At 41.2% G+C, this 20,598-nt stretch overlaps 1 protein-coding gene across 1 annotated transcript; it reads right to left on the reverse strand.

The window, feature by feature from the left end:
* Nucleotides 1-204: 204 nt before the first annotated feature.
* On the reverse strand, nt 205-4,449 carry LOC129859639 (homeobox protein engrailed-1-B-like). The gene is made up of 2 exons (XM_055929676.1): nt 3,647-4,449; nt 205-997 (listed from the first exon to the last, which is right to left on the reverse strand). Exons 1-2 carry the CDS (start codon nt 4,146-4,148, stop codon nt 678-680), a joined length of 822 nt encoding a protein of 273 aa, XP_055785651.1. The 5' UTR covers nt 4,149-4,449; the 3' UTR covers nt 205-677.
* Between the last annotated feature and the right edge of the window lie 16,149 nt (nt 4,450-20,598).

A 20,598-nucleotide genomic window follows, 5' to 3' on the forward strand; every position in this document is an offset into this window, starting at 1 on the left:
GTTTTGCATTACAATAAATAATTATGTCACTGAAGTTGTATATTTGTCCCGAAAGCTCAACAAATTACCCCATATTTGGTCATTGTCTCTTCGGGCTTTATTTAAACGACATAGTGTTAGTCCTGGGCCTTGAAAGCTAATAGTTAAAATCGATTCACAAACTACGCTTTGTGTATAGCATTTCAATGAGGAATGAAGCTGTAGCACATTCTACATTTTTTATTTATTTCAGACTACATATTCTCTGAACATATTAAAATCTTTGGCTTGGCACGTCGGTTCAGAAACGCAGTCTGTAGAATTGTGAGAGATTGGGGAGAGGGGCGACAGAAATCACACAAAAAAAAATCTATGTCAGACACTTATACTAAAACAATGGCCAACAACATCATAAGAAAAAGAAAAGTTTCAATCTAGAGCAAGTAGGGATTGATACAGACATAACCTTACCTGAAATTAAATATATACAACGTCATATTGTTTTGGCTATATATAAACTTTAATAATGTTCGTATTTGATATAATTATGTCCATATACTGTATCATAAACAGAAATCGGTTTTAAATAGCATCTGTCCCAGTCAAATCATATTTACCTCTTTCGTTTTCAGTTCACAAAAGAGTTCAAGCACTCTGCTTCAGTTCAGCGTCTATTTTACCCTGCACGAGGGGGGAAATTACTCGCTATCATCCTTCTCCTCTTGGACCGTGGTTGTGGAATGGTTGTACAGTCCTTGGGCCATGAGTTGGAGAGCCAGGCCGTTCTTGTAGCCATTCCCCTTTTTGATTTTTGCCCTCTTATTCTGAAACCAAATTTTTATTTGGGATTCATTGAGATTCAGTTCTGTGGCCAGTGACTGTCTCCGTTGTTCTGTTATGTAGCGATTTGCCTGAAACTCGGACTTAAGTCTCTGCAGTTGTTCAGCTGTAAACGCGGTTCTGGGTCGCTTGTCTTCTTTCTCATTTTTCTTCTTTTTCAATTTCCGTGTCCTTGGGCCTGATGTAGAAACAACAGTGAAACGAACACGTAAATATCAGTTAGTCCTAGGCCCAACAAACATTAATTTACACATGACTAAAACAATGGAGCATTTCAATGTAATAATTATTGTTCATGGCTAAATGTGTGTTTGCAGTGTGTTTCCAGTCAGTGCGACCATTTTAACACAGGCGCAAGTTTCAAACAAGGCTAAATGATGAACAGTTGTATTGACATAATGTATTCATTTGAATATTCATAATTTAAGAAATGCAGTAACACACATCTTCCAATTACATAATACAGAACCAAAAACATATAAGCAACGTCAAAACAATAAAATGTAGGCCTAGCGGTGTGAAAGACTGTTATCCTCGATTTCGTGCCTATTTTACGCATATGTTTTGGCCTAGGCTATATGTGGCCTACGAATTTCATAGTTTCCTAAAACAGATAGGGTAATACCAATAATACCAATATAATATCAAACGACATGCCTATACTTACTAACAGACTATTGTTGATTTGCATGCCTTTTTGTCTGTAGGCCTACCCTGCAGACCGGTGCAAGCACGACAACACACAGTATGGTGTTAGTCCTCCTTAGCACAAGTAGCCCTATGCCCCAGCTCAGCCACAATTCTTCCGTCAGTTAACGAGCTCATTCCATCAATGTGTGTAATAAAGACTCGGTGCCATAAAATGTCAAAGTAAACAAACTAAGGCAACATATTTGGTTATTTACTATTTCACTAGTCTATGCTTAGACCTACATTGCAATAGGTCTGTCTAAAACGCCATTGCACTGGAACGTAAAAGGCTACTGTTTTGCAAGTTGGTATTGAGATACTTGGCTATTCTATCCACAGCCATGTCGCGTGCACATAATTACATCTGAGAGGATCCTAACGTAGCATATACACGGTGCTAATATTGCGATAAAGAAGATACATGGATATAGGCTAATTAATCATTTATCTTTTATGCACACTTTCTGCAAACGTGTTACCTAACAGCTATATAGGCCTACTATTCATCTATTCGATTGACTTCTCCCAGACAACACAACAAAATGTAGACTGTCATTTCAGGGGGAAAAAACGATTTCTCTAAGCTAAAAAACACAATTAGGTCGTATATTGCCAAAACAAGCTGCGGATCCCAATGCAGTCAGTGCATTGTAGGATACGGTTTAAATCAGTTTGATACTGTATTGTGTGAAACTCAACTATATGCTTCTACTGTTCTCATAAACACAAAGGCTAGGCTATATAGCCTTATACTTTTTAATTGGCGGGATAGTTGTATTGGACATTTTCATCCGCGTTATGGACCGGTAGCCCTACGTCATCTTTATTTTGTCATTTGGAACAACATGGGCCAACATGGTTTAACATGTAACGACAGGGGGTCACGTTTACCTGCAGATATAGGCTACTTTCTGAATACAATAACAGTAGTAGGCCTACAATAGCAAGCACATACACAGGCTAGGCCAGGGCCTACTTTCCGAAAATATAACCTAGGCTATTTGATTAGCTAAAACAATTATATAGTCTGTCGGTTCATTCCATTTTCGTAAGCCTACATTGTTTTACCAGATATCATTCCCGAAAGATATCGAAACCAATAGGCCTAGTGTTTTTTCCCCCAATTCATATAGCCTAGGCCTAAATCTTATAGCTTAATTAGTCAATCAATCACTTTAGTCAATCAATAGATATTTTCTGAATTCTGAATCTCATGTCAAGTTCAGAAAGACTGTGGACTATAAACCCCCAACCATATTGACAAGGCAGTCTATACAACCCCTGATTTACACCATAGACCCGTCAATATGCTCGTCAGGTGAAAAGAAAGTCAGCTATTGTAGCCTAATCGAAGGGACATAATTGTTGGTTTATGTAGATAATATAGACTAAACTATTTGATGAATCTATTTTTGTTTTTTTATTTCGTGCATATTTTGCAGTTTGGGTGATTTGGAGACGGCCTTCAGCGAAGGCTTGCTAACAGTTAACAGTCAGTATAGGCATATGGTGTGAAGTAAAACAAGATAGTCAAACAAAATGACGACAGTTAAAGTGGACGTTTCGGTGTCCACTCCTTTCAAGTTTGTCTTGTCCACGCAAAACTTTTCAATGAGTTTTACATAAACAATGTGATAACATGGAGGACCAGTTTTCGGCATTGTTTTGTTTTGAGGAGAATAATACAAATTGGGGAGGAGAATCAAATTGCAGTCCAGTTGGTCTTCCTAACATGCTCTGCCAGGTCTAATTAATCGTTTTGTTTGAAATGCTCTCACCAAAACAAAGTGGCAAATGTGTGTGTGTTTGTTTGTGTTTGTCTACTATGATAATCCAGGCCTATCATCATTTGTTGTTTTGGCTGTTATCATTAGCTTTTTCAAGGTATGTTTCTTCATTTAGCCTATCGTGCATAACGCTCACGAATTGAATACATTTACAAGGGAGCGACGCGAGAGAGAAAGAGAGAGAGGGGGGGGGGGGGGGGGGGGGAGTGACAGACAGAGAGAGAGAGAGAGAGATGTTTACGATGTTCAAATTGACCTACAGGCTAGGCCTACTCCAAACATAACCAAAATAACAGACTTTCACATTTCAGACATGCAGGGGTAAAATTATTCGGAAACTAGCGCCATACCAGATGATGGTCGATCCGAATATCTCGTGCAGTAAACCCACGCAGGCCATAACATCGGCGTAGATTCTTTAGCGGGTGGAGATCCTCCATTACTGGCATTCACAACCACTATTGACGCGGTGTCTCCATATCTCGTTGTGGTAGTCCCATTCCCTTCACCTTGTGTTGTCGAGCTCTTTTTCGAAGACGGCGAGGACGACGAAGAAGAAGTACTGTCACTACTGCAGTTGGAATCCTGGCAAAGGCTGCTCGCGTGAGATGGCCTGATTACCAAGGGGTTGACGTTTTCTCTGCCGGAGGTCTGCGCCCGCTCCCGACTCCCAAGCTCCTTCTTGCAGCCGAAGTCTGGCCGCAGAATATTGTCAATAAAAAAGTTTGTGGTTCTATGTACTTGCTGTGCTGCCTGGTGGGGCAAAATTGGAGGAGATGGTAGATTCGGGGAGAGGGACACGCTCTCTCCCTCAGTCGAATCACGGCTGTTTTGATCAATTCGCTCTTCCATACCTGGAACACTTTTGGCTGGAGCGCAAACTCTCCACGCCAAACTCCACTTGTTGCTCAATGCCGTATCCGAATAATAGCAAACAAAAAAAGATATCTGACTATATTATGAAGGAACCCTATATAAAATACTTTTGATAAATGTGACAATGTTCTACACTGTCGACATGTTGCCTACTAAAGCGATCCAAGTGTCACAATAACCCTGCGCTACCACGAATGACTACACATCGCGCGCTGCAGCGTCGTCGCTAGCTTTCTCTAATGTATGTCGGCGCGATCTTTCTAAACTCTCCTAAAACCCGTTATCCCTCTCACACACTTTTTTTCACACCAACCGGAAGCACGTGAGTGCCAACACACGTGCAATAGACCAATCACTTGTGAAGATCCGCGCTGTCAGAAGTGACGACGTCCAATCGAATTTTACGAATCTCAGCAAATAAATAATTGATGGCTTTTAGGCACAAAACAAGGGGTCTCAGCGGTGCGCTTTTCTTCCATACCAAATGACTGTGCTCATCACCGATAGAGGAAAACATGGTAGTGACATTGGCCTTGTACAGAAATATTATAGGCTACCTATACAATTAGGTCACCAATGGTTCCCGTTAATTTGTCTATCGACTTGATTGCCATCCACTCTCTTACCACCGAAAGGTGATATGTGTATGCTTTTCTTAAAAGTCCTCTTCCTCCACATTTGGAAGGAACCGTAGCCTATACAATTGACATGCAGTAGGACATTTTTCCCACTCTAGTTTATGTTTTTCCTGTTTTATATCTAAAATAATAGGTGTGTCAAATTGGCAACCCATATCTTAAATGACTCTCATCTATGATATTTGTACAATTACGCATGCGTAATATCTGCTTTCCAAATGGATAAATCACTTGATAAACGCTTGTAATCATCCTCACCTGTGCATAGCCTGACTGACCGGTTACGTGCTTGTAGGTATGGGCTATATTTACATTGCTAAAAAGAAACAGGGGGACAAGTTAAGTTAGGTTTAGTTGATGGAGGTGGTAGGAGGTGACGGAGGTGGTCTGTTTGAGCGTTTGTATCAGACATACAATAAGAAGTATTAGGCCTAATGGTGACGTGGTGATGTAAAATATCTCAAATCAAGCTAATCATTCATCAACCCATTCCAAGGTGGCCTGTATCGTAAAATTGAAAATTGTTTATGTTCATTCTAATTGTATTAAGTTTAAACAGGCATGCAATTTGCATTTCTATAGGCCTATATCTGTGTCACTATCGTCTATAGGCTACACCACAGGTGCAGTTGGGTGCGGGTAGAGAGTCTAATTAAAAATCACTACAAATCCAACATTACAATCCCAGATTGAAATATAGATATAGCAGCAAACAAAACAAAACGAAACAAACACACATTGGAGACATAGGCCTTTTATGTTTGTTCATTGAGAACCTCATATTTTTTTGCAACAAGGTAGACGCTCGAGATTCTTTGTTGTGTGACAACTTTTGTCCATGGTTAGAGGTACAATAGAAAATGACACATAAATAAGAGTAATTAGTCACGAAATAATGTATTCTGCTCAAAACTATAGGACTGATTCACATTCAACATGCTAGTATTGAAATCTTTATCCCAAAAGCTATAGCGTTAGTGTGGGTAGTTAATTAAATTATAATTGGGACACTATCAATATGCTATTTAGCCAAGTACCCATTGTGGAGATGTAGTCCCTTTTCAGGCGGTAAATGAGGACTCCGGCTCTTATCTTGCCCACAAAGAGACGCCTTGAGAGGGGCCGCAAAATATAATTTATAGCTTTTAATTACTCTTCATTCCGCCTGATCAGCTTGGCGTTCATCACAGTAGAGTGAATAAAAGCCGGTCAAAAGCACTGACACTATTCCCTGGCAAGGCGCTTAATCAAAGTAAGCAGGGCAATATTATGCGCTCAAGAGGACCGCGCGTAATTTCCAAGGTGCTGATAAAGCCGGTTGAATAATGCGGCGAGTCTTCTGAGACACCATTTACAGAAATGACTTTATTGACGGCTTAACGTTGGTAATTCATTTTACCCTTCATGTACTGGACCTGGATTTGTTGCAGTAATAGGATGATAAATGCACTGACGGCCTGCAGCTCGTATTATTGAATATGGTGGGCTAGGGTGCAACACACACACACACACACACACACACACACACACACACACACACACACACACACACACACACACACACACACTTCTTCCTTCACTAACGTTAGCTGAAAAGCCCCCAGATCATTTCCAAACGAATGCTCCGACACTTTCTATTTAATTTTGAGGCCATGGTCGAATTGCTTTCATTTTCGATAGCTTTACTATTTTGCAAAAAGACAACAAACTGGAATAATACATTTGCTTTTTTGGTTGTGAGACTTGTAGGTGTGTGGTGGAATGAAACAGCTGGCTGGATGCGTTCATGACCACCAGGACAAAGACAGCCCACATGAATAGAAACGTTCAAGGATATGACCTCAATATACATTTGTCTCTTGCATCCCAATCTAAGATAACTTGTGGTTTCGTACAATTGAATGTAAATGGGGTGGAGTCAGCTACACAATAACAATTAGGCAACGAAAGGTCAACCTGCACCTTGTCCCAATGCAGTCAGAACAGGAGCACGCAGAGCACGCAGAGCACGCCAGCGCACAGCACTTGTAAAATCCAATGATCGTTGTGGGCATTGATCGGTGATTTGGGCTATCGGATGAAGTTGCAAAGACAGTTGAAAAACATTGGTTTATTCGGTTATTTGTGGAATCTCAAAACACTAACATTTAATGTCTATCCCATAAATTAGTCGAATAAACAAACAAAAAATTCTGGGCAATAATTTACAGAATTCATTCTCGAATGAATCGCTACCTTGCTTTATGGTGTCTTGCATATTTCTCTGTACTAAAAAGATAAGCATTGCAAATGCTTCAGCGGCTAACCCTGGTCATCCTTTCCACAGGAAAAGAGTTCAAGATGCAAGGAGACAGTACCGTTATTCATTCGCTTTATGATAGTTAGGCTACCAATTTCATTTTTTATTTTTTTTACCAAGTTTGATATTTTGTTCAAATGAAAGAATGCTTTTCATGCCATTGTGCTCTGTTTTTCTGACTGCAGATACACCTTTGTTTTAGGAAATAATACAAACTGATATTGCTGTTGCCAGTAGCCTGGGTTTATGATTATTACTCGCTAGAAATTTTAATGTCAAAATACGGCCAAATGCTATTTATCAGACAATCATCATAAGCAATTGGCCTTCTGCGAAATAACTGTCAAATCAACTTTATTTGTTGAATAACTTTGCATTCAAAGAATATATAATATAAACGAACGTGATATTGTATTATTTTATAGGCCTCGTTTATTATATACAATTATAATATGTTCGTATTACATTTCATGTGATCTAATCCCATGTCATATAATATTATATGATCATGTATTTTCTTATAATACATTAGCCATAGCCTACACATTTTAGATTAAAAAGTATTGGGTAGATTGACAATCAAAATGCTAAAACTGACATGTTTATCTCAAAAGCTAGTGTACTTTAATTAAGAAACTATGCATAATAAATTATCAATATGCTATTGAGCTAAATAACCATTGTGAAATGTAATTATTCACGACCGTTGCTTCATATACAGCAGGCCTAAATTAGCTGTTCAGAACCAGACCCATTGCAATTGTGTGTTGCCTATATCTAGGCTAGCTTTGAACAATATTTACATTCGGCTATATACAACCATTTGATTACCAAAAAAGTACATGCATTTTAAATGATTCAATTGTATACTACTTGTAATGATGAAATAAAGTCACCTCTTATGGAAACACTTCATCTGCTAGGCTTACTGATATGCAGCTTTTAGGCCCATATAGGCCTAGGTGTATTTCATGTAGACAATTATCACGTTTCAGATCGGTTGTTTCTTCTATTCTAGAGATTCGAACTGGGTGTTGAAAAGTCTTCTGCCATTTCTCTGATAGGCTACAGGGCGTGATACAGTGCGAGACATTTAGATACAACACCGGAATTGTGCTGTCCTCCAGTGGCCACTTCAAGAAATGGGCTTTTGTCGTTCCCAGTGAACCCATTCAAGTCACGTTCAACTATTCATAGTAATGATGACGCTAATATAAAAAACATTACCGGTGTCACCGTTGAATAACGTGTAAATCATATACTGCATGTTGAAATACGTTACTAAGAAATGTGTGGACCTAAGCCTACCTTTTCCCTTCAAATAGTGGACGGATTTTTTTTTTAAGTTTCAGGTTATTTTTGTTTAGTTAGAATAGATGGATGTGAATGTTATACAGTTCAAGATCTATATATTTTCTTGTACAAACAGTTTCTCTTATCAATGGTCAAGTTGGACTTTTGGACTATAATTGGAAAGTATTATTATTATTTATGCATCATCATCGTTGTCTTTATAGTCGTCACTGTTTTTGGCCTACACACAGCTACAAGCAAGTCTTCGCAATTGACCAATTACATTAATATAACAAACTTGGGCGACATCTTGTGGTCATTCTTGTAAGTGGGCGCCCTCTTATGTACAGAAGGAGGGATAGGACGGAGGGAGGAAGTAAGGAATCGAGAAAGCATAGCGCTTCAGAAATTCAAACAGGGATTTTCTGTCATGTCCAGTAGATGGCAGACAATCGCTAATAAGTGTTAATCAGTTCTGTAGCATGCTCCCAGTTGAACGTTTTATGCGGTGGTAACATAGCCACATACCACAAGCAAACGTAAGATGCAAACAAGCATGCAAACTATCAAGGGAGTACGCATTACTTAGCATAGCTGTAAGTTGCTGTACATAAAATAACATTTCTGTACATAAAGTATGTGTGAGACACATACATTTCATAATGGAACTAAATACTTCCCATTGATGAGCAAGCATGCCCCATGACAGGATTTCAATCCCTCCTAATGTAATTATTAACCTATTAGCCAGCAGAGCAGTATTGATAATTAGGCTATGAATAAAGACATCTCAGCATCCCAAATGGTTCCCTATTCCCTATGTAGTGCACTACTTTTGACAAGAGCCCATACGGGATATGGTGCTATTTGGGACGCATCCATAATCAATATTTTAGAGATATTCCAAAAATAAGATGACATTTTGTCATCAAGTCATGCAGATTGAATGATACCTTCTCCCTGCCCCATAACCACTGTCTTCCTCTGTTGCTCTTCTCAATGATGACCTTTATTTGTATTTCATGCCATGCCAATGTTGAATAAATGTACATTGTGTCAATACATAGAGCCTTGAGTTGAACATGCAGGGCTACTGGATAAATGCAATGAACATGCACACCACAGGAGGCTGTTGAGTGGAGGACAGCTCATAATAATGGCTGAAAACGAGTGAATGGAATGGTATCAAACACATGGAAACCATGTGTTTGATAAGTTCAATACTATTCCATCTATGCTGTTCCAGCCACTACTATTAGGCCGTCCTCCCCAATTTAGTTACCACTAGCCGCCTGTGATGCATACAATCACTATCATTTTTAGACCAGAGGAAAGAGTGCCTCCTACTGGCCCTCCAACACCACTAAGTCAGCAGCATACCACCCTGCATACCACTGCTGGCTTGCTTCTGAAGCTAAGCAGGGTTGGTCCTGGTCAGTCCCTGGATGGGAGACCAGATGCTGCTGGAAGTGGTGTTGGAGGGCCAGTAGGAGGCACTCTTTTCTCTGGTCTAAAAAAAATATCCCAGGGCAGTGATTGGGGACACTGCCCTGTGTAGGGTGCCGTCTTTTGGATGGGACGTTAAACGGGTGTCCTGACTCTCTGAGGTCATTAAAGATCCCATGGCACTTATCGTAAGAGTAGGGGTGTTAACCCCGGTGTCCTGGCTAAATTCCCAATCTGGCCCTCAAACCATCATGGTCACCTAATAATCCCCAGTTTACAATTGGCTCATTCATCCCCCTCCTCTCCCCTGTAACTATTCCCCAGGTTGTTGCTGCAAATGAGAATGTGTTCTCAGTCAACTTACCTGGTAAAATAACAGTAAAATAAAATAAAAATAAAAAAATTTGGGGTCATATCACTGTCAGATTTAATTTAAATGATCTGTCTGGATCTTTTGTTGAAGATGTCTACACAAACATACAGAATTGTAAAAAATAAATCCTATTCAAAACCTCTTTCAGCCAAGGTTGTCACAGCCAAGGTTTTTACACATCCCACTGTCATCATCCACCTCTGATAGTCTCGCCACACTCTTGAAATGCAAGCAGTATGCGCACAATCCCACATCTCAGCCCTCAGACATTTATATGCCAGAGAGGTAGAGGAGATGTTTGCATACTAAACGGTAATTATCATTCTGTTCTCTCTCTCTCGTTCTCTCACTCTCTTGCCGATCTCCACCACTCTCTCACTCTCTCTCACTCTCCCTGTCCTCTCTCTCTCTCTCTCTCTCTCTCTCTCTCTCTCTCTCTCTCTCTCTCTCTCTCTCTCTCTCTCTCTCTCTCTCTCTCTCTCTCTCTCTCTCTCTCTCTCTCTCTCTCTCTCTCTCTCTCTCTCTCTCTCTCACTCTCTCTCTCTCACTCACTCTCACTCTCCCTGTCCCCATCTCTCTCTCTTGTGCTCTCTCTCTCTCTCTCTCTCACACTCTCTCTCTCACTCTCTCTTTCACACACACACACACACACACACACACACACACACACACACACACACACACACACACACACACACACACACACACACACACACACACACACACACACACACACACACACACACACACACACACACACACACACACACACACACTCCCTCTCTAAGCACTTCCAGGAAATAAAACATAAAACATGCATTAATCAGTGGGAGCTGGGCGCACAGTGATCTTTGACCCCCACACCTATTATGTATAATTTAGCAGTTAATGCAGATAAATAATTAAACCATTTAAATGTATTTCAGACTAAATAGGTGGTAAGGGATAGGGTCTCTCTCCTCTTCTCAATATTTATTTGGGAAGAAAGACGTGGGGGTCTGGCAATAGATTGTAGGTGATGAAGGAGAGCGTGTGGAGTTTGTCGTAGAGCTTAGGCTGAAGGGTCGGTCTGACAGAGCAATGGAAGGGAGTGGGAAGATGGATGCACACTAAACGTATTGTGTTCACTACATTTTATACTTTCATATAATACATAATGAAAAATGTCTTCATCGTTTCTTTTATAGAACTTGTTTTATTGCATACCCTCGCCTGTGAAAAAGAAAGGACACTTTCAATCTTCAATCATTTTCAACTGTCGTCTCCCAAACGTGAAGTCATGCAGAGGAAGAAAACCGGTGGTCGTAGTTTCTGTGCCTTTCACCACTGAACACAAGGTTACGGTTGTTGTCCTTTTCAGCCACCTAGGCAGGTTTTGACCTTGTTTACAATGGGCTGCTGTTGTGACTACCACAGCACTCATCACTGTGACACTGCTACGTGACTTGGGTCATGGCTTTCATTTCACGCAGTACCTTTCTTATTCTTCAGCCTCTCTGAGTATGTGCAGCACCTAGTTTGTGGTATGAAAAAATCATTAATTTAAAGGCACAGTGCGGTCATAAACTGTTTTGGTGGGAAGGAGTTTTGGCCTTCCATTGTGACATCACCATGTGGTAAATTATACTGAACAAAAATATAAATGCAACATGTAATGTGTTGGTCCCATGTTTCATGAGCTTAAATAAAAGTGTTCCATACGCACAAAAAGCATATATCTCTCAAAAATGTGTTTACATCCCTGTTAGTGAGCATTTCTCCTTTGCCATGCCAAGGTAATCCATCCACCTTATAGGTGTGGCATATCAAGAAACAGCATGATCGTTACACAAGTGCACCTTGTGTCAGGGACAAGAAAAGGCCCCTCTAAAATGTGCAATCTACCATAACCTGCCTCCAACATTGCTTTAGAGAATTTGGCCGCACGTCCAACCAGCCTCACAACCGCAGACCATGTGTAACCACGCCAGCCCAGGACCTCCACACAAGGCTTCTTCACCTGCAGGATCGTTTGCAGGGGAGCCACCCGGACAGCTGATGAAACTGTGGGTTTGCACAACCGAAGAATTTCTGCACAAACTGTCAGAAACGTCTCAGGGTAACTCATCTGCGTACTCATTGTCTTCACCAGGATTTTGACCTGACTGCAGTTCAGCATCGTAACCAACTTCAGTGGGCAAATACTCACCTTCGATGGCCACTGACACGCTGGAGAAGTGTGCTCTTCATGGATAAATCCAGATAACATGTGGGCGAGTGGTTTTCTGATGTTAACATGGTGAACAGAGAGCCCCATGGTGGCGGTGGGGTTATGGTATGAGAAGGCATAAGCTACAGACAACGAACACACTTGCAGATCCTGAGGCCCACTGTCGTGCCATTTATCCGACGTCCATCACCTCATGTTTCGGCATGATAATGCACGGCCCCCATGAAAATGTCCCAGTTCTTCCAAGGCCTGCATACTCACCAGACATGTTACCCATTGAGCATGTTTGGGATGCTCTGGATCAACGTGTATGACAGCTTGTTCCAGGTCCTGCAAATATCCAGTAACTTTACACAGCCATTGAAGAGGAGCGGGACAACGTTCCACAGGATACAAACAACACCCTGATTAACACTATGTTAGTCAATGACACTATTTTAGTCAATGACACTATTTTAGTCAATGCCACTGACATTGCTCGATCTAATATTTATATATTTCTTAATTCAATTATTTTACTTTTAGATTTGTTTGTATGGTTGTGATTTTTTTTTAGATACTACTGCACGGTTAGATACTACTGCACTGTTGGAGCTAGGAACGCAAGCATTTCGCTACACCCGCAATAACGTCTGCTAAATATGTGTACGTGACCAATAAAATTGGATTTGATTTGAGGAGATGTGTCGTGCTGCATGAGGCAAATGGTGGTCACACCAGATACTGACTGGTTTTCTGATACACACCTCTACCTTTTTTTTAAGGTACCTGTGACTACTACACCCTCTTCAACCCCTATCCTCTTTCTTAATTTCTTCCACGTGTTCTTTATTCTAACAATTGAAACACTTTGCCCACAGTAAGGTCTGGCGAACTTTAAAGAGAAGTCATACATGTGACTCCGTGGCCCTCCGTCCCCTCAACGCACAGCAAAACACAAACAATAAGGGATTACAGTCGAAAGTCATCATTTTGAGTAGGCAAAATGAGGGACAGCACACCGTTGCGATTTCGTTTGGTTTGTGGGATTCTTGTGTTTTGTCATGTCGTTTCAAAATTGCACTTCATTCTTATTGTTAGACACGACGTCTGTAGACGTACTTGTCATATTTTGATTGGCGACCACGGAAGAAGAAAAAATGTGCCTCGTCGGCAGTAGTTGCATTAGTTGCCATGCTTAGATTGGTTAAGGAACTGTACTCTCTTCCAACACAATGTCCTCAAGTAAAGAATGCCCACATCATCATAGTGAGGAATCCCGCACAGAACAATATTGCAGTAATTTGACCAAACCTTGTTCTTTTCTGAGTCCTTTTCTCCATTTAATCAATGCTACAATTAAAAGCACCCTCTGCAGTTTCAACATTGGATGTACTGATCAACAGGAAATATCCCCTTCCAGTTAGTCCTTTGTGTTGGTGAAGTCACGATTTGAACGGCAAATCCCAGATAGGGAGCTTTCATTTGCTCTTACTAATCAAACATATTTTGTTCTTTAGCTGTTGAGGCTCATTAGTAGCCTGTGGATGTGGGACCTCATCTCCCATTCAGCATTGTGGAGCCACTAACCTTTCTCAATGCCCCTGGAGGAGCAAATATCTCATTTGTATACAAGCCATGTCAATTTCAATGTTAAAGGGCGGCTAAATGCAATTTGTGTTGAGGTGAGCTTTAAAACAAAGGAAGTGGAAGTTGTCTTTGTCTTAGTTTCCCTAATAAGTGTTTGGGATTTGTTTGACTTGTTTTTCTGCTAGGCATATTGTATCCTGATTAGGGTTGCAAAATTCTGGTAACTTTCCCAAGATTCCCAGGTTTTCCAGAAATCCTGTTTGGAAGTTTACCAAAAGAATACAGGAATCTTCCATCCAGGGTTTCGGGGAAAACATACATTTTGCAATCCTAACCCTGATCTGATTGAGTTGATGGTGTTGTAAGAGTTCAGTGTTTACTTGTTTTTGAGGGGCTGATGTCTTCTAGTTTCATCATCCTTTTCTTTCTCCTTTTATCAAACGTTTGATGCATTTTTACTCAAACCCATTTGATTATCCGAATAAATTGTTTCACCTCAATCAGAAGTAAAAATGTGAGAAAAAAATACAATAGAATGACGAATGGGCCACACAAGCTGGTCATCTCAAAGCCGGGAAAAATCAATGTCAAAAAGTTGAAGACTCTTGCAGAAGCTGAACGATTATGTGTCATACACAAGTGATGGTGATCAGAGTGCCTGAGGAGGAAGAGAAAAGTATGAGAGAGGGAGGTGTGTAGAGGTGGTTGAAGGCCATGCAGAAGGCATAATGACAACCCCCTGAACTGAGATTCTGAGAGGAGTGAGTGAGAGCCCCATTGGTAACCGGCGGGAGGAAAAGAGGGATGGGGGGATGAAGGGGATAAAGAGAAAGGGGTGAGAGAGGGAGGTGTGTAGAGGTGGTGGAGAGTGCAGAATGAGTGATGGGAACCCCCAGTTCTGAGAGGTATGAGCGATCCTTCCCTTGTACCCGGGGGGGGGGGGGTGATGGATCGAGGGGTGAAGGGAGGGGATGGGGTGTCATGATGGATCACCGTATCCCTCTGAGCTCCTCATCATACACGGGGTCCAACCTAACAGAGATGTGTTTTTGACAGCTCTATGCCATGTGGACCATTCCCTACCCGATGAATCATCTGATCTCTGGCTCCAACAGGCTGCACAATGCAGATTGAGGGACATAATTCAACCGGAGGCTATGGATCTCCAGAGTCGGACCGTGTTAGGAGAAAATGAGGTGCTGGGACAAGGTGTGACATTGGTGGCTGATAAGTGTCCTCAAAGACCAATGCTACAGAATGCTAAAGGGGTATGTGATTGTTCTGGATTTACAGAAAGTGAGAAGAGCTTCCACTGGGGACAGATCATTTGATTCCAAGCTTTAAATGTAACTCTGTAGAGAGAACTACAGGGTTACTATGAAAAGTGTTAATTTAACAGCTGCAAGTGAGGATGATACGACCACTGAAAAGTGTTAAATTCAACAAGCTCTCAGCGTTGATAGGCATTAGACGACTCTGCGATGTCATGGCACATCGTGTTGCTGAGTCGAAACTTCTACACAGCAACTCGTTATGGCATCTGTATTGCTTTGTAGCAACGAAACAGGTCTTTCATTAGTGTGCAATGCATGGGATCCCAGGTCTGCCTTCCGAGTCGTAATTTGCAACCAGTAGCACTCTCTTTGGGGTCCCGTCCTTTAAAGTCTCTCAAACAGAACAGAAGTCCGAGTGAGACTTGGAAACCACAGAGCAATGAGATCGTGCATCGTAATGATTTTGAATTGCAACTCTCCTGGCTTCTGATAAGATCTGAGCCGTCCCACACAATTTTTGGGGATGTACGATTAAACAATTCTAAAAGAAGAGATGAAGACAGACACTAAACTCCCCAGGATTGGCTGTACTTTATTTATCAATCAAAGTTTCCCTCCATTGACTTTGAAAAGGAAATAAAAGTCAGAAGGAGAGACAAACTGACGTCTTGGATTTGTAGAATTTATTGTAGAAATATGTAACAGTGAATCAGAATGATTTCGCCCAGAGACAAAAAATATATATTTTTATTTGAAACCCTCAATCCCTAAATCAGAAATAATATGTGACCCGTCTGGTGGTGACCCGTCTGGATGTCACCCTGTTATCCGATTAAGTGTTGACTCAAACTGAGAGGCGTTTAGTGAAACTGATACTGACACTTATCGGAAAATAATGTCAGACTGATAAATGGGAAATGTAACTTTCCTCTTAGTAGCTCAGCCCATAAGAGATTGGAGAAAATACATCAAATTGAAAACTCCAATGGCCTTGAGCAGAGCCTCCTTCTTCCAAACAGAAGTTAAAGGAAAATACCACTCAAAAACGATCTTTTGGTATATGGTCCTAAAATGTTTTTCATGTCAGCAATCAAGTTTTCAAGATGTAGAACTTTCAACATACATAAAGTGTCACAGTATCATCATCAACATGATCATCGTACTGTGACACTTTCTGTATTTTGAAAGTTCAATATGTTGAATCTTGACTATTGACATGCGAAACATGGTGGGATTGTATCAACAGAGGACTAATGAAACAAATACCAATAGTTTTTGAGTGGTATTTTCCTTTAAGTACGTTTCTGTATTGTGTGTATGTATGTGATACCTAGTACTGTATTTACATGATTCAAAATGCATTTCTCAATTTTCAGAGCAGGAGAAGACCAGTCACAGTCAGACTGTCTCACTCACGAGGCAGAGCAGCGGGCTAGGGGCAGAAGCGATCATTCCCGGGACAGGACAACATTGCCTGCAACTCAAGCCTGTCAGACTGAATCACATCAGAGCAAAGAGCCAGACTCGTCCTTTCATCTATCAAGGAGCTTTACCAGACTGCCTGTCACCCTCCAATCTTTCACCCTCATCCAGGAAGGCTCATTCTGGCCCTCCATCTTGTGGCAAGTGACACCTCCTTGCTGTTGTTGATGTCTCAATTGGAGTGAGGGAGAACATTTCTCCCTCATGTTTTGTTTTTAGTGTGCGACTGCAGTTGAGACAAGGTCATCACATCATAAGGTTTTACAAAGGGAATGTATATGAGTGTTTATAGCATAGGTGGCCTTTTCAGCTGCATTTTCCCCGCAATATCAAGGTGTAGGGTTCGGGTCAAGTCAATTCCCACTGGGCACGTACTGGTTGAATCAATGTTGTTTCCATGCCATTTCAACGAAATTACGTTGAACCAACGTGGAATAGACGTCGCATTAACATCTGTGCCCTGTGAGTTACCTCTCTTGGCCAGTTTGTTTGAGTATATGGTAAGTTGATCCAAATGCCTGTAGGCTGGGATTAGGCCTATAGGCTCAGTGGCCTAACGTGGCCTTGAAAAAATGCCTTGGTTCTTTCCCCGGTTTTGAATACTTACCACACTTAAGTCATTTATCTGTTACCTGAATGTTTACTGACATCAAACTCTTTTGGTCTGGAGATCTTCCACATTATCCTCAAACACCCCCTGAACCTAATATTCTCTCCAGACTGTTGTTTTTCCCTCAATCTCTTGCCTCTAACTGTTTCTGCTTCAACAACAGAAGACAGACAGCTCAGTATCACTGATCTCAAATCTGTCTGGCCGTTTGTGTTTTTCCCATTGAAAACCATGTTGATATGCAAAAATGAGGACACCTCCCTGTGGCAACTTATGCATCAACAACAGGACTTTTTGAAGAGTTCCCGAAAATAGAACTCCCTGTGGTCACTTGTGTCATTAGCACTTCTTTGTCACCTTGTCAGCTGCCTGCCCTCTGGCTTCCACCATACTTATGAGTGTTTCTGCAAACCGTCCGGCTCTCAGTGTATCTCTATCCGTGACATTACACCAGGACGTTTACAGAGCCCACAGCTCCCCCGGATGGGGTCTGTATTAGATTCGATTGAGTCTTGAAATGTGCCTGTGTGCATGGTGACGTGTTCGGGTGAGTCGATGCAGGCAGCTCCACTTCCTCCCTTAATTAAGAAGTGATGAGGCGGGGTCTTGAGCGGTATCATTACCACGCACCACAACACTCTCCAGGGGATGTTCTGTGTGTAATATGTGTTGGTAGCACTTTGACGCCATTGGTAATGAGTAGGATACATGAAAGGTGGATACATTATAGTCTACATGTAAAATGGAAATGGACAAAAGTTTTCCATATTGACTATTGAGTGTATTTGATGAAACCATGCCAGAAAGGCTTTTAGCAGGGTGGTTATTTTGGGGATAATAGTAGGGTATGAATTTAGTCATCTTGAACACAGCGAAATAAATCACCAACTTAGCCAGAGCCATGTTGAACCAGACTGGCTAATATTTGTTTTGCATGATTGCTGTTTAATTGATAGACAGCTGTTCAATCTGCCTGCCTCCAGGTGGAAAGCTGGTGAAATCATCACTTAGAGACACAACACAGTCATCCTCTTAGGAACTAGGTATGCTGTTGGCTAGACATGGTTCCTCCAAGTACTCTTAATGACTTTTCAGTCAATTCCTATCCAGGGGTATGTTCAGTTGGAAGAAAATGTTTTGAAACATTTTGTGACAGGGAGGTACCATCTGAACTTGAACAATAAGAAATGCTCCTTTTTGTTTTGCTATGGTGTGCCCTACTGAACACGACCCAGGTCTACACACATCCAACATCATTCACCTCCCATGATTGATTGCATTTGGATGACTGATACAGAGTTATTTGGGGTTTTGGACATTTATTGATTTCTTGTTTGAAGTCTTTTGATTATTCGTGTGCTTGTTTGACATTCTACTGCACAGGAGCTAGTAACACAAGCATTTCGCTGCACCCGCTATACCATCTGCTAAACTGTGTACGCGACCAATAAACTCGGGTTAGTTTGATGATACGTCACAATGAACTCATCATGTCAAAGTGAAAAGACACACCGTGTCCGTTGCAGATGTACCTTCATTGGTCGACTCCTTCTCTCTCTCTCTCTCTCTCTCTCTCTCTCTCTCTCTCTCTCTCTCTCTCTCTGTCTCTCTCTCTCTCTCTCTCTCTCTCTCTCTCTCTCTCTCTCTCTCTCTCTCTCTCTCTCTCTCTCTCTCTCTCTCTCTCTCTCTCTCTCTCTCTCTCTCTCTTTCCTCCACCTTAAACACACATCCATCTGTCATCCTCTTTAAGCCCCTGAGACATATGGGGGCCGTTGTAGAAAAGGAGTAAGAGGACAGCATTGCAACAGCGTCTGGGAATATAGATGGACCACAGCAGTCACCTAAAAGTCATAAGCCCTTCAGCAGAGGTCGAATGAGTACAGTAATCTTATTCAGTTCCTACAGATGACAACATATACAGTATTTGAGAAGTTAAAAGCTTGAGTTGAAGTCCATTTGGTTGTTTTACCATTACATTACTCTATGTACACGTTTTCACAGCACCAGCAAAACCCTAGTCACAATCTCATGTATACTGAGTGTACAAAACATTAGGAACACCGTCCTAATATTGAGTTGCACACCGTTTTGCCCTCAGAACAACATCCTCGATTCTTCTGGGCATGGACTCTACAAGGTATTGAAAGGTACTGAAAGCGTTCCACAAGGATGCTGGCCCATGTTGACTACAATGCTTCCACAGTTGTGTCAAGTTGGCTGGATGTCCTTTGTGTGGCGGACCATTCTTGATACAGACAGGAAAATGTTGAGTGTGATAAACCCAGCAACATTGCAGTTCTTGACACACTCAAACCGGTGTGCCTGGCATCTACTACTATACCCAGTTCAAACCACTTAAATATTTTGTCTTGCCCATTCACCCTCTGAATGGCACACGTACGCAATCCATGTCTGAATTGTCTCAAGGCTTTCATCTCCTTCCCTTCACCTACACTGATTGAAGTGAATTTAACAAGTGACATCAATAAGGGGAATCATAGCTTTCACCTGGATTCACCTGGTCAGTCTATGTCATGGAAAGAGCAGGTCTTCCTAATGTTTTGTACACTCAGTGTAGACTGTATCATGTGTATTGTACTGTAACTCCCTCACTTGGACCAGTAGGGAGGCCACATTAAAACAGAGAAAAAACATCAGACGAGAGAAAAACAGGCTTATGTGACTCATGGGTTTGTAATGTTTGAATGTATGTGTGAAAAAAGCCCCTATACCCCCATATAAAAAATATACTACAGTTGTTATGGTATATGTACTATAGTATTCACTGTAGTGTTTTTGCAGACATTACTGTAGTATTCACTCAAGTCTGTAAAAACACTACAGTGAATACTGTAGTATTTACTGTAATATTTACTGTAGTATACGGTAGTATACTGTACTATTTACAGTTAACTAGGTAGGTAGGTAGGTAGGTAGGTAGGTAGGTAGGTAGGTAGGTAGGTAGGTAGGTAGGACTTGTGTCTGAACAGATAGTTCAGAGCTTCTGCTCTTTTCTATAACCTGTAGGGAACACAATATGTGGTCTATACTTGGCATGTAGTTTTCTTACTTATGGGTGGCACAAATTGCAAAATGGGTGAGGGGAATGTGCAGGGTAAATGCTAATTAAATACTGTAGTGTTTACTATAGTTTTAAAAAGTGTTGTGTTTTTGCGGACTGTAGTGTTTTTGCGGACATTACTGTAGTCTTTACTGTAGAATTTACTACAGTG

Source organism: Salvelinus fontinalis, chromosome 7 (assembly GCF_029448725.1).
Source record: "Salvelinus fontinalis isolate EN_2023a chromosome 7, ASM2944872v1, whole genome shotgun sequence".
Taxonomy (NCBI): domain Eukaryota; kingdom Metazoa; phylum Chordata; class Actinopteri; order Salmoniformes; family Salmonidae; genus Salvelinus; species Salvelinus fontinalis.

What these genes read in the sequence shown, in the direction of transcription:
- LOC129859639 (XM_055929676.1), bottom strand. Translation starts at nt 4,148, where the DNA reads ATGGAAGAGCGAATTGATCAAAACAGCCGTGATTCGACTGAGGGAGAG. An exon ending in TTCGGATCGACCATCATCTG is followed by an intron (nt 998 to 3,646) that starts GTATGGCGCTAG and finishes TTTCTACATCAG; the next exon opens with GCCCAAGGACACGGAAATTG.